Source organism: Excalfactoria chinensis, chromosome Z (genome assembly GCF_039878825.1).
Source record: "Excalfactoria chinensis isolate bCotChi1 chromosome Z, bCotChi1.hap2, whole genome shotgun sequence".
Classification (NCBI taxonomy): domain Eukaryota; kingdom Metazoa; phylum Chordata; class Aves; order Galliformes; family Phasianidae; genus Excalfactoria; species Excalfactoria chinensis.
In genome coordinates, this window is record NC_092857.1 from 6,658,968 (window position 1) to 6,674,239 (window position 15,272).

The 15,272-nt window shown below is 43.6% G+C and overlaps 1 protein-coding gene across 14 annotated transcripts in view; it reads left to right on the forward strand.

Annotated features, from left to right (window-relative positions):
• Positions 1-15,272, forward strand: part of CELF4 (CUGBP Elav-like family member 4) — a 716,695-nt gene that overhangs the window by 650,880 nt on the left and 50,543 nt on the right. For 10 of the 14 annotated variants that reach the window (XR_011905957.1, XR_011905956.1, XM_072358990.1 and 7 more), the window contains exons 9-10: positions 10,760-10,825; positions 12,452-12,532. Coding sequence is in view for 12 of the 14 variants with exons in the window: in XM_072358990.1 (XP_072215091.1) it covers positions 10,760-10,825; positions 12,452-12,532 (147 nt within the window). In the remaining 2 variants the exon portion in view is untranslated. The remainder of the gene's footprint in view (positions 1-10,759; positions 10,826-12,451; positions 12,533-15,272) is intronic. The other 4 variants (XM_072358987.1, XM_072358992.1, XM_072358988.1 and 1 more) reach the window with 1 other exon arrangement.

Here is a 15,272-nt window from a genome sequence, read left to right on the forward strand (position 1 = left end):
TCCTGTGCTTTGTTGCCTGAAAATAGCAAAGCAGGACAATCAAAATCTGTAGAGGGATGACATCCACATCATCCAGACCCAAATAAATCTCATTAATTGTGCAGTTTGTCTACACATTCACCTTTGTGTCTAGCTATAATATTTTTGATGTTACATTCAAGCAACTCAAGTTCTCCACAATCTTTGCACTCTAAAAGTAGGTGCAAATTCTGTAATTGTATTTACCCTGTAGCTTCATTCTTTTTATTTTCTTTTTTTATTTTATTTTATTTTATTTTTTTTTTTCTGTCTTACCCCATCCTCTTTTTTATATATTGCCTTTGTCTGGAGCAGGGACTCACACAAAGTACCATTTGGGTCAGACTTCTGAACCCCCTATGGACTTTGGGCAAAGGCAAGAATAGGTCAAACATCCCTACTCACCAGGACTCTAATAACAGCCCAGGACCCTGCAGGAATTCTCTCTTTCTGTGACTTCTACTTGAGTTACAGATCAATGCAGTATCCCCTGAAAACAGTTCCTTGCAGACAGCTCTTTGCAAGCCATGCTCTCATCCTCTCCAAGTACAACCAGTACATAATGCCTCTCACTGCACTTTTGGGCATGGACAGAATCAAAAGAGAGAAAATATTTCTTCTTCTGGTAGTGTAAGTCCCTCTGGATATTTGGCCCTGTTGTGCTAATGCCTGCTCCTTAGTCTTCAACTTGGAAACCTATTAAACATGGCAATGTGTCACAACATACAGTGGGGACAATGAGCATAATCTGTTGTGCCATGGTATGTGTAATGAGTCACTTTGCAGTACTGCAAGAGCATTTGCCATTTCACCATTAGTCACAGTAGTAGGGATTGCTCTCTTCTGCCCACGTTCTTTGGCTATCAAGAGCCCAGCTCCTCTCTTCTAACAGCATTTGACCTACAACAACAGTACAGATCACCTACACTGCCTTCTGCTATGTTTCATACCATCAGCACCCTGCTCTCCAAAAACAAGCTCTGCTACTACTGGATTGCATTATGAGGGTCTAGATAAAATAATCCCTGCAGAAATAAAACCTCCTTGGGAAGAGGAGGAGAGAAAAGGGGGAGATCAAAGAGCAGTGAATGGAAAAGACAGTAGAGGCTGTCACGGGATCAGTGACACAAAAGGAGAGAACTAGAAGAAGGCACTGAGCAGAGCACTCAGAAAAGAACGAGTTCTGCCCAGGAAGGAAGCATAAAGATATCCCATAGTACTCAGTGGGACCCAATGGTAGGGCAGCAGTGTGGTGCCTCAGGTGGAGAATGCCTTTCAGGACACTGGTTTCTTCAGTGTATTTACTCTGGGCTTAGGTTTCTGAGATCTACAAAAGACTTCCCTCAGTTCTTCATAATTCTCTATAAACGTGTTGCCTCATTCACTGTTTTCAGGCTCACAGTGCTACCATTCCTGGCTGCCTGCTGCTGCCAGGCACAGCTTTATATATCCTCACTGCAGATACTGCAGAAGTTTCTCCATTTGCCTTTGCTTACTCAGTGTCTGTGTCTGGGTTAGTGAGACAGCAAGCTCCACTTGATACCCTGCATAGGGCCCAGTCCTCTCTGTTGAGTAAAAGCTGTTAGCAGGGATCAGTAGCCAAACCTTTATGCCCACACTTCCATGCCACTGCTGAAACTGACAGCAAAGGTGTCCTCCATAGGTAAATTCGTGTCCGGTGAAAACTCATATCTTAGGAGCTAAAGCAAGACCATCACTTTATTTTCCTTGGCTCAACAAAGAGCTATCAAGAAGAAACCAATTTCACCTATTGCCATCAGAGACAGGATTCAAACTCCATCTGTGATTTTTAACATTACTCAAGCTAATTGTGTACGAGAGGACTTGCCGACACAGTGATACAGCAGCCTTATCCATTACCTTATCAATTTGCTAGCAGCACTACTTATGGGCAGGCTGCCATTCCAAACTAGTTGGTTGTGGGATCTGCCCCAGTCTCAACAGACCTCTTCCCAGTGATACTGGACAGGATCAGGGACTTGTTTGTGAAGACAGAGAAAGGAACCAGGTTCTACCACCCCACTGCATGCATCTCAAAGCTATCAGAGGATGTGAGTCAGGAAAACAAGGAAAGAGCAAGAACCAGAAAAGAATAACAAAATCACCTATAGGAAGGCCCAATCCCCATAACATTCAGTCCAGTCATACACCATGTCCTAGAAAATACCTAGCTCAGCAGCCCCTAGGCTTAGTTACTTGCTGTGGGAAATGTCTGGCTTTGTTGTATTTGTCCACCATAAATCCCGAGATGAGCTTTCACTTTCATATTTTGTATCAGCAGTTTCAAAAGTGCAACAGTGAGCTCCTGAAACATCATTATGACTGGAAAGCATTTATTTGACCCATTTGTAACAATCTGCCACGTGCCATAAACCACGCTTTACTGGTAAAATAAATAAGTGAAGGAATGCACTCATTAAAAATATAATAACAAGTTGCCATCTTCAATTGTAGTCTAAGCTACTTTAATGATGCTGTGTACTTCGAACGATCACACTGCAGACATAATGAATGAGGTTGTTTAAGGCAGTTGTGGGAGCCTTTTCAGAGCCAAAGCGTTTTCTCCTCTGATCTGGAAGAAGGTGTAAATACAAAGCAGGCACTTCGCTGAAGTTTTCAGAGGAGAGGCACCTAAGTGAGAATGTTTCCTCTTTTTCGGAGGTCATTTGAAGTAAGCTCCCAAAAACATGGAGTTCAGTGCTCTGTTATGTTTAAAACCTGACCCTGGTTTATATGTTTGTGGGCTCAGGCAATGATAGAGAAGTCTGGTCCTGGCTCTGCTGCTGAATTAGTAAGTCACCTTGGCCAGCCACCTTCACCTTGTGACATTTCCAGTTCTCCTGCACTTTTTTTGCTTTGTCCATTGGAAGCTCTTCTTGGCCAGATGTGACTCTTATTGTCCTGTCTCAGCAGAAGACCAGTTTTGGATGGGGTTGGAGGCAGGCCTGTAGGGAAAATACTAGAGATAATTCTGATTTCCAGTGATAAGCTATATGGATTTCGTAGTAGGCTCATTTGTTGTCGTCCCAAGCAAGTATCTACTACACTTGAGATTATTTCCAGCTCACATGATAGAGCAGGGGAGCTCCCCTGATGTGAACAGAAACAGACGATGGGACAACATATCTTTGACTGAGTGGTGTCCAGTCCCTAAATGGCAAAATGAGGCTATAAAACATAGAATCGGTCTCTGTTTTCTGCCGGATCAGCACATTCTTTCTATTATTGCAGTTATTGTTGTGTCTGAATACCTAATTAATTACAACAGTAAACGCTGGCTTCTTTAATCACAGCATCAGCTGTCCTAATCAATCTTAATAATATGGGATCTGTACTATGGCACCCATGAATTTTAATCTACATAAATTTCTTAAGACCTCTCACAAGCTTGTTGTACGAAATGATGTAATTATGGCTATAGATTAGGCCTGTAGAGAGTGATTTAAATTGGATTTAAGAAGGTGAATAGAGCCCTCCCACTCAGTTATTTATTTATTTATTTTAATCCTACCCTTCGCATGGATTTTTATTTTTTTTTGCTATCATTTTCTTCCCCTCCCCAACAGCTCTGCCACCCTCTGATCACCCTCCATCCCCATCTATCTCCCACAGGCTGCAGTGGCAGATCTGTATTCCAAGGGGGGAGGTAATAGGGGGGAATGTAAGACACCTCTGGAACTGTGAGAGAATTAATGAAAGATGCAGAATAAGAAGTTGTGGATTCAGGTGATAACATGTTTTGGTAGACCTGTGCAGGGAGCAGTGCTGGAAAACAGGCTGAAATAGATGGAATAAAGTGTGGCTGCCAGGAAATGCAGTTATTGAAATGAAATGAAAGGTGTTTAGGGGAATACCACGTGGGAGTAAGGTTTGCTTAGTCCTTCCACCAAAGTGAAATCTTAGGGTGTTTAGGGGGCCCCAAATGTGCCAGACCCTGATTTTGTCTTTCAGAGGAGATTGGCACTTTGTTTCCAGGCAGAAACCATCATCATATTTCCCTGCCTTTTCCTCTGGCTTCAGTGCAATTCTTCCTGATCTACACCACTGAGCAAATACAGCAGACTTCTGCCCTTTCTCCTACAACCATTTCCACCTGCTGCACCCACATAATAGCTCCATTGCTGATTCCACATGAGGTTACAGGCATTTCAGGAGGCACTCTTTATAGAACATCACTTAAACTGATTTTATTTATTTTTAACAGCATGCTTCTTACTGCTGCCTCCATTCTTTCATTGTCTGACTAAAGCTAAATGCCAGGTCTAACACTAGCTGAACATCCCCTTAAAAAGTTGGACTTAAATCTAGAATTATATGAGTAGTAAGAAAGCTTCCTGGTTTTAATTTTAAAGCAGTGGTATTTCATGCTGACTTGGGAAATCATCCTTGGTTTTTTGGCATCGGGCATTGGATTCGGAAAGTGACATTAACGGATCTACTTTCTTTGAAGGACTTGGGAGTCATTTCTTGACTTCTGCCTAATGAATAAGTGCTGCCTTCGTTAAATTTATATTTATGGCCATATAGTAGGTCATTGGCTTGTTTTATGTCTCCAGGTTTATGGAAGGTTATCTGCTGTGGTCACCTTGTGGCATCTTGGCCAGGATTGTCTTGCAAAGCGACAATTGTATCTGAGCAGAATTTTTCCCATGGAGATATGGAAATTATCAAATTAATATAGAAGCAATGTCCAGGGATAAGGCTCTTGCCCTGAGCTGCCAAATGAAGTTACTGTTAGCATCTGTTTTCACAGTACACCTATAGTTTGCCCTGGAAAGGCCAGATCCTCAGTTTCTGGAAAGCACGTCTACGCTAACTTCAGTGGGGTTAATGTGATTGATACTTGTTCCATGGCCTCTCAGGAGCCTCTCTGCTTTTTTCACTTCATTTCACCAGCTGATCCTCAGTGTGTACATTACATCATGTAATAAAGAGCTGAGAGAAAGGCTCAAGATGCAAAAAGTTTACCCGACCACTGAATTTGGTCTATCATTTTCCAGGGATATTGTAATTATTAGTTGTCACCACAACAACTAATAGCTACAGTAACAGAGAAACTAGATGGGGAGAAAGGGTTGCTGAGATAAGGTAACTCTGCATCCTCAGTGAAGCATGATTATATTGTCTGCATCTTATGAAGGAAAAAAGCAACTTTGTCTCCTTATCTCCTTGTGTTGAGACACAGAAGTGACTCACATCTTCCCATCACTTTGAATTTTTTGTATGTGATATGTTGCAGCCTACAGTAACAAGCAGCCCCTGGGTTAGCACTGAATCATGGGCCCCTTGTACATCTGAGCCCTTTCTGAACTTCACACAGGTCATTAATACATAGGAGAGCTGTCACTTTACTGAACACAGTATGGCCACAGCTTCCACAAATGTTTAATCTGTGCCTAGAGGTTTCTGGACCAATACCAACCACTGGCTTAATCTACACTACAGCTGGAAGCACAGGCAGTTTTGCCCTTGGCTAAGTTTAATTCATCCACCATAATGATAAGAGCATGAAGATATGTTCACGACTGCCCAGTATACCTCAGCTTTGTACTGAGACATCCATCCATCTCTGCAGTCTGTGTCCCCTGTATTCCCTGGCCTTGCTGGCCAGTACGGACACATACATTGTACTGAAGTTACATCTTCATCTGCTTCCAAGCTACAGTTGGTGACCCATCACAATTGCACTTCCCAAGTAGACAGGATAGGTTGTAAGGGTCTGAATAAAACAGAGATACCCAGGTTGGACTTTCTGCCTCCACATGTGATTTGGTGCTGCAGCCCAGCTGTGCTCTTGCCTCGCTCCTTTCCAAGAGCATCCAGGGACTCTTTGGCCACTGTTGCAGTCCTGCATGCCAAAGTAGCTGTAAACACCTGGCATTTTCTTTACTTACAAGTATATTACTTCCCATTTTGATCAAAACTGACTGAACCAAGGGAGAGTTTTGCTACTGAATTCTAAAGATATTGCCCTTATCTCTATCACCATCAGCCCATCTATCACCATCATCCTTAACCAATTTTAGATTGTTAGAAGTTTCCTCCTAACTTTTGGTTTCACTACAATCACCTACAATATCTTCATCTTCATCTGCATTCTTAGAAACACCATTATTCCCATCAGGGGCATCTGAGAACTCTTCACAAAATGATTCAGACTGGCCACAGTCTCTGGTTGATGCTGCATGGTCCACTTTTATTTGTTCAGCAATAACTGAAGAGTTACGGTGCATGACATCTTGAATGCCAGTGTCCTCATCATTAGCAATGTTGTCCACTTCCTTCTCTGCCTCTTCTGGAGTTTCCACGACTTCCTTTGCTGCAAAGGGATCTAAGCTCTAATCATACTCATTCTCCAAGTCATTGAGGTCTTTGCTCATCAGCTGAGCTTCAGGAAGTACAATGTATTAATTATTAGATTGTGGATACTCAGTACTGCATTGATTTCCATCATACAGCTCTCCATCAGATAAGTCACTATTTGACATTAACTTAAGTAATGGTTTAAATAAACACTGGATCTTCCCTCTGCGTCAGTGGAGAGCTTTCACTTGGGAGCAACAGATGGTTTGTCACCCCTATTTGGTCTATGAAGAATGTCAGTCCTTGGCAGTAAAGGAGAAAATCTGAAGGTGGATACTGGAGAAAGGTGACCAATAACTGTTGGCTTTGGTGCTTGTGGTAGCTTTGTGATTTCTGGAAAAGAGAGGAAAAAAGTCATGTTAGTCAAATTGGTGTCTTATTAAAGCCACCAGTGTATACTCTACAGTAGACTTTATCTTATACATTATCCTTTGTCTTTTATAAAGCTGAAGGAGTCCAGCCAATAGAAGGGAATAAGGTGCTCAGGGACTGGGTTGTTAGAGTTAGGGTACTATGGTTAGATTGTGGTTGGACCTGATGATCTTTGAGGTCTTTTCTAACCGGAGCAATTCTATGATTCTGTGATGCTATGGATTAGGGTCATAATGAAACAAAGGCAGCCCCAGCACAGCTGGAGAGGAAAAGGTGTACAGCTGCAAAGCCAAAAGTATATCACACAAGTTGAGCAGCTTGGATGCTTTCCTGCGCAACCTGCTCTAGGCAACCTGCTTTAGCCAGAGGGGTTGGAATAGATGATCTCCAGAAGTCCTTCCCACCCTCTATGATTCTGTGATTCTATATACAACGAGCCAGGAAGTTATTCTGGCTGATGAAACAATCTCTTGAGAAAGAAACGCTTAGTTAGATACACACCTTGCTGACAAGTCCTAAAGGTGCAGGGAAATAATGAATTCTAAAAGCTCTGTGTGGGAGGGAAAAAGGCTGCATTTAAATGCTTGTTGTTCCAAACCCTTTAAATAAAGCATTTGCCCAGTTTTAGTATTTAATCTTAAACATGAACAGTGATTTTCAGTGTATATTTCCTACAGTGAATGGCTTGGTTACAGTGGTCAGAATATGGTTCCAAAGACAGGCAAGATACCAAAGGATGGGATAAGGAGAGCAGCTCATCAATGAACCAGGAGGCCTTGTTCAGTTCCTAGCACTGGAACAAAGGCCAAACAGTGTAATGCTCCTAAAGCTGCTGAAACTTGTTCTCTCTGAAAAAGTGGCCAGCCCTACTGGGATTTAATCTATGTTAAAACTGTATGCCCAGAGCTCAGTCCAGGAAAAGGTGTTTAACTGTAAGATTTTATTCTGATCCAAACCAAAATTAGAAGTGTCAGGTTCCCTTCAGGAAAGGCAAAGCCTGCAAAGCCCCAGAATTCATAATATAGCTTATTTGGAGGTTTTTGTCATTGTCTTGTATGGGCAGGACTCAGCCTCAACTGTAGCTGGGAGAACGGACAGTTTCCACACACGCCTACATAAGGCAAGAAGAAAAATGATAAGGACCACAGTCGAATAGATGTCACACCATGGTTTCTCCTGTATCTACAAAGAGACAGGCATGGCCAGTTGTCAGTATGTCAGAGAAAAAAACAGTGCATGCCCAAGTCCATTGTCAGCTCTTACACTATCTTTTTGCATGGCCTGCAGATTGAGCCATGTCAGCATGGACACATTGTTGGCACTGACACATTGGACGAAATGTTCCCCAGCTGTACTGCTATCACACAGGACATCAGTCCTGTGCTCTGCACCAGCCTGCACAGCCCAGCAGCTCAGGCTCCTTCTACACCATGCCCTCCTGGGGAGCTGATTTGTGGTTTCTGACAGGCATGACCTTCTGATCCAGCTAGACTAATCCAGAGAACTAAAATGCTGTGAGTGTATCTCCTGAGCAACAAAGAGGATTTCTTTGTTTAGCTCTATGAGCAGGTGGGTGCCACCAAGAAAGGGCAGTTGCCTTTAGGGCAGATCATCTCCTTTGCTTCAGACTTTAGTACTGTGGTTCTTCTGTAAACATTTATTCCCTCTTCCACGTTTCCTTTCTCATTTTCCTCAGGATGTTCCTTCTACCTGAAAGCATATAATCTTGGTCTGTTTAGAAGTTCTGAGTTTGTTAAGAACCATTCTCCCAAGGGGGTGCAGGAACTGCTGTGTCACTCAGACTTTTGTAACAGTAAGTTTTCTTCTAGAGCAATATGGTCAACAGCCTGCTTTTAGAAGAAAATGATTTTGAAGAGAAGTTGAAAAGAACAGACATTAGTCACTTCCTTCTTCAAGAAGGCAAGAGTAAATGGAGAAGAGATTTTATGTTTTGCAAGCATTTCTTCCAGTTTCCTGGAGCATCTACACTTTAAAAATACAACTTTACATCCCTCTGATGCTTCTACTGATCTCCAGAGGTTTCAGTGAATTCTCCTCATGTTCTTTCATATGAGTGAAAATCCTTACAGTAATGCAGTGCTTTTCTGTTTTACACATATGCTGTGGGACCTGCCAAAAGTCAGATGGAGATTCAACCCACCAACTTCCAGCATAAGACTACAGTCCCACACCTATTTCTTCCTGACACCACCCCTGGAGATCTAGTTATATCATCAGAATAGGAGCCTCCAAGACTTAGCTAGATAGTTGTATTTCTCCCCTCTATGTTTGGTCTTGGTCTTAGCCTTCCTCTTTGCATGTGGGGAGATAAGTGTACAAGGAAACCTTACAAACCACCATGATCAATGCTACTCTTTGACATTAAGGCAAATCTGTAATAGTATCAGTTACAAAGCATTTTGTCTGTTTTCTTCAGATCCATAGTACTCATTTGCCACCTAATCACAAACTTTGGCATGTAGCCTGTCTCCCCCACTGAACTACCTCGTTGGGTCGTTCAACATCTACACACCCTCCATGCCTTTTCCACCAGCCTTCCTGTAGGAGAGAAGAAAGTGGGAAGTGGTTGGGGGGGAATCAGCAGCTCCCTAAGGGAACATCCTAAAAGTACAAAGCCAGAGGGATTGCATAAATGTAGAACTATGCAGCACCAATAAATACAAATTAAACTCATAACAAGAAGTGAAATATTAGGGCCAAGGTGACATTTGGACTGGAGGTTCAGCCAAGCTTTGCTTTAAATATTTTATTGCTGCAGATAAAGAAAGAGCTTATCCAACACGTTTCTCTCTCTCTCTCTTGCTCTCTCTTTCTCTCCCTATCAACCAAAGGGGAAAAGGGAAAAGAAAAAAAAAAAAAAAATAAAATAAAAAAATCTTAACTAGCTTTGGTTGTATTTGAGCTACACTTCAAAGTTTCACAAAAATAAACAGTTTTAAGGGGGAGGAATGCACACTTGTAAAGAGAGAAAATGCACTTTGAAGCCAGCAAGGGACTGCGTGCTCTACGCAGAGATTCACAGCATCCAGCCTGGAGCAGACAAGCAGTGTCCCCCTCCCCTCCAAGGGGCCTCTCCTCCCTTCGAATGGGGCTGCCTAGCAGCAATGGGTCTTTTGAAGGGACGTCAGGATAGCAGGAGCCAGTGCTTTGTTCTCTTCTACTTCCCCCTGCTATGCCCCTGTTGTTTTCTGCTCTGATTGAAAGTTTCATGTGCTGGTAGCTGTCACTGAGATCTGAGTCTGCACAGCACCTAGCCCAGCATCAGTCCTGGATTAGGATGTGGGCTCTTTGGGGTTGACTGCAGCAATGCCAAGAATCTACATGATTAGAGGTGGGCTCTGAATCTTGAGAAAGGTGGAGAGGGGTTTGTTAGCACTGTGCAAAGTCACACAGGGAAACACAGTGCTTGGGGACGGTGCCCACCTGGCCATCACGGAGGGGTCTGCACCAGTCCTATCTCTAGAACAAGCTAGCTGCTGCACTGCTAGGACCCTCAGCCCTTGGGTTTGTCTGTCTCACAGCACACATTTCTTAGAGAAAAGAAAGGGGCAGCCGAGTGCCCTGGGTGTGCTGGGCCCAGGGCAGAGGAGCTGAGGGGAGCCTCATGGCAGCTGCAGTTCCTCACAGGCAGCGGAAGGCAGCGCTGAGCTCTGCTCTGTGTGACAGCGATGGGGCCCGAGGGAACAGCATGGAGCTGTGCCACGGGATGGCAGGGGTTTGGGAAAGGCTCTGCCCCAGAGGGCATGGAACGGGCTGCCCAGGGCAGCGGGCAAGGCCATGAGCTGCTGGAGCTCAAGGGGCATTTGTATATCACTCTCAGATATATGGTTTGAATTCTGGGTGGTTTTGTATGGAGACAGGAACTGGACTCAATGATCCTTGGGGTCTGGTCCAAGTTGTGATATTCTATGATTCTATTTCTCTGGTTTAATCCCTTATTTCCTTCTGTATTCTGTCTCCACAGCACAGAGCCCCACTGCAGCAGACCCTTTGCAGCAAGCCTACGCTGGAGTGCAGCAGTACGCAGGTCGTTAGTATTAACACTTTCTCCCAGTAAACCTTTTTCTTCTCTAAATTCTGTAAACACAGCTAAGGGGGGCTGTGGGAAGGGAAGTGGATCCTGCAGTGGGGACACCAGGGCCACAGATCTTCAGGTTCAATTTGCAGTACTCATGAAACCAAACCTAAAGACCCAGAGTCTTCTCTCCCTACGGAGGCAACCTCCTCGCATGGAGCACTGGGGAATGGCTCCCACTGAGCTGTACCTTGGTGCAGCTTCACTGACAGAACTGGGTCTGGCCTCCATAGAACGTACAATGAGCAAGCTTGGTTTGCAGCCACTTAATGTTACAGAAGATCTGGGGGTCTCCTGAGTGCAAGGCACAGTCAGTGTTTGTCTGCACATGTCCATTCTGTAGGGTATGTCTGAGCTCTGCTGGTTGGGCATGTGTGAGGGCACACCAGCACTGGCCAGCTCTGGTGTGGCTGGAGGTATAGATTTGAGGCTTGCCCAGAAGCTGCATATACTCCTGATTTCCCAGCAGCTTCTCCATGACTTCCAGTGGGCAGACCTCTCTCATTCTCACGTCTCTGTGTATGCTGAGCAGCTCCTTTGCAGTTGATGGACTGACACCAGCCAAAGTGACCTGGTGCAGACCATGACCCTGCTGTGTTCAGCCTCCCCTTGCGAGGTGTCCATGGCCAACACTGCAAGGAAGCTGCCACCTCAAAGTCATAATTTCCTGTGGTAACTGGAGCAATCATGGGCTCCCGCTGAGGAATGGCTATTATTTCATGTCAGTGCTGTATCTGGAAACTTAATTTAATTCTCCATGTAGGGCTTCATTTGCCGGTATTTTAGTTATTGTCATTTATTGCTTGTGAGGTTTGATAGATGGGAAGCAGCTCAACCCTTTGAGCTGTTAATTAACCCCTCTGCACACACATGGCCCCTATCCCCCTCTCTCTGGGCTCACAGGCGACCCGTACTCTGTATTTTTAGCAGCAAGGCACATCATCTACCATCTGTGGTATTGAATGGCTCCCCTTGTCTGCTTGGTGGGGGAGCTGAGGTGGGGAAAATTGTTTAATTGCTGCACACTGTTTCCACTGTGTTTGTGTAGAAGACTGTGTCTATAGACATGAAAGGAAATGTATATCTGAGAATGCATGCACAGGTGTGTGTGCATATTCTGTATAGAGTATGAGACAGAGGGAATGCATATGAACTGTTATTATAAGCATGTGTGTAAATCAGAGTGCAAAATAAAAACATGGGCATTAGCTCTGCACATGCCAGTCCACACACTCATCAACACAGCGAACTCAAGAATGAGTGTTTTTCTTGTACTTCCTAGAATGGTTGCCCATCTCTGATGGGGAAGATCTTGTGGATCTGCATTTAAGCCCCCATTTAGATCACACGGCTGTCCCCGGTGCTACTGCTACAAAGCTAAAGGGAGAATGGATGCTCAGGGACAAGTGCTGCCACCTGAAGCAACACTGTGACGCTTCTATTATATCTCAGGCTATAGGAGGTGTCTGAAATACAGGGAAAAGCACGTCTCCAGATTAGTGTGATTGTTTGACGTGAAAGTTTCTTGCTTCCCAGAGCTGAAATCTATCCCTTCCTTCTCTCTCTTTCTTTTCTATACAGCTGCTTATCCTGCTGCTTATGGCCAGATTAGCCAAGCGTTCCCACAGCCACCTCCCATGATACCACAGCAACAGAGAGAAGGTGAGTGAGCAGTCCGTTGTTTTCTCTGCACCCAGCATACTGTCCCCACCACACTGGTTCCCCTCATCTTGCACCTAGGGAGCATCCATTAAATGCCCCATTGCTTTGCATCCCTGGTCCACTGAGTCTTTTCTCAGTTTCCATATGTGGCGGTATTGCCACATTGCAAACATCCTCATGGGAGATCCCTGCCAAGATTTCCTAAGATCCCAGGGAAAGGAGCGTGCTGATGTGCATGGGCCATGGAAAGGCCTGTTAGCAATGTGGGGATTGTTAAAGACAGCCAACGAGAGTAATTGCATTGGAATAAAGAATTTAATAGGAAACAAATAATGGTGATCCTTCATTAGAAGCCAGTAATGTAATTTCAGACACCTGCTATTAAGTGGAGCTGATCTAGTCCTTTCAGCCTCTCTGGGAACACAAATCAGCCCTTTTAGAGAGTAATATCTGTATAAGGATGAGATTATTCATGTAGCAAAGGCACCTTTTTCTTTACATTGAATACAAGAGGAGCTAGACTTATGTAGTACAGAGGACAGGATAGTTGCACTGGAGACATTAAAAGCATGGATAATTGAGTCTCTCAGTGTTACATGTGATTGTTTTGGGAGGTATCTGCATCATGTAATGCACAACAACCAAAACTTTGCTTAAATGAAGAAAGGAGTCATTTATGTTTGCTTTACAGCCAGTAGGGAACAGTGGGAACCTCAGAGGCAACCTGCTTAGATAGCCCCAGCCATCCTTCACTGCTCTCTCTGGACAAGAAACCGCTTACCTAAAGTGAGGCATTTATGTCAGGTGCTTCAGCTTTGTGTAGGGCCTGTCATTTTAAGCAATTGTATTTCAACTTTTACTCCTTACTAGATCACTAATTCAGATATATTCTATATGTGTTATTATATATATAATTACATTTAATATTTTAATACAGTGTAACAGTCAGAACAAAATGAATCAAGATTAGACTATCAGACTAAAACATTCTGATGGCCTAGAACTACTTTGGGGGAGAAATCTCATTTTGTGAGAAAATTAGAAATGTCAGCATTTCGATCTAATTTGGAATTAATTTTTTTCTGATGTCAGAATTTCCTGGGGAACACAACTTCCAGCTCCTGATTAGCTCTAGTACACATCCCTGCTGTGAGAACAGATGCACAGACCTAGCGTATCATTACCGAGATGTTTCCCCCATGCTGAAGGACTTTGCTTTTTATTACTTACTGGGGCTAGATTAAGCACAGGACAAAATGGAGAGCAGATCATTGCTTAACATAGCATTGTGCCAGGAACAATCCAAAGCAAGGAATAACTGTTGTGCACACTCTGAGCACCACTGTCCAAAGATCCCCATGTTCGTAAGGCACAGTGTGTCTGTGGGTTGAGGGTGAGTGTCACCCAGTGGACAAGTTATTTCATAACTCTTTGTTCCTTTCTATAAGCATCTGAAATTAAGGATTATTGGGGGCCAGGTATAGAAGAGGAACCACTGATTCAAGGCAGGAAGCCATTCCCAGTGTCCTCCATTTTCACGTAATGTTTATCTGCTGTGGCTTTCTCTATTATTTACTAGGGGGAGAATCTCTAAGGCACAACACTGCATTTTAGCAGAGAGGCAAGACCTTCAAACCTCTCTACCCTTTAACAGGAAGATACAGCAAGACGAAACTCTAGTAATAGCAATACTCAATGCTGAAAAGAGTGCTTTATGCTTGCAAGAATGTGCGCAAACATTGATTTGTTAATGAACCTATCCTACCACAACAACAACATTGATGATCACACTGTTAATAATGATGCTAACTCTCAGCTCTTGAATCCTGGTTGGATAACAAGCCCAGACTGCTTGGCTGCTGCATAATTCCTGTAGAGATTAGTCATTGCTTCCACATGAGTGCTGAGGCTGTTGGCAGCTGATGGGTTGCATAGGGTGGAACAGATCCAAAATTACCAAAGGTAGAGACAAAGTCTTAACTCAGTCCATGTCAGCCAGGCAAAACTTGGGGGTAATTTCAAATTTGTACTGTGTTACTCATCATGACATGGTTTGTGAAACTCAGAAATACATTTAGATACTAAAATAAAGTAGGAAAGGCTTGTGACTCCTGCGTTCAAGTATGCTGAGAACTAAATAGCAAGCAAATAAAGAATAGGCAACAAGTTACAGCCTCTGAGTGGAGGTGAGGTAAAAATCCCATTTATTGTGCATCCAGACTAAAGACTGCTTGCAAACTTAGTACATCCTTATGGGACAGCTCATTTTTAATTACTCATGTTGACAGTTGACACCCAGAGATAGGTTGGGACATTGCTGTCACCATCCTAAGTAACTAGCCACAAGCTGGACCATGATGAGCGTGGGCAGAGCAATGACTTAGCAGTTCAAGTCCAACCACGCCAAATCAACACAGACCCAGAACAGATCTCTCTGCCATATGTTCCAGAGTTCCCAGGCACATGTGTTTCTGTTATCCAACATGGTTTGCCTGTAATATGCAAGCTGCTCATAAACTGCATGTTCCCTAGAACTTTTCTTTCCTTTTGTCTGAATCAAGACTATCTGTGCTTCCACTGTATTAATGAGCAGAAATACCTATTACTTAAAGCAATAAAACTAAAAGCCGTGGTAGGTGTCAGGATATAAATGAACCTTGATTCTCTTCTCATAAAATGTTGCAAGGGTTAGATTTTGAGCTGACTTACAGCCCTTCTGAAAGCCAAAGTAAAGTGCTTA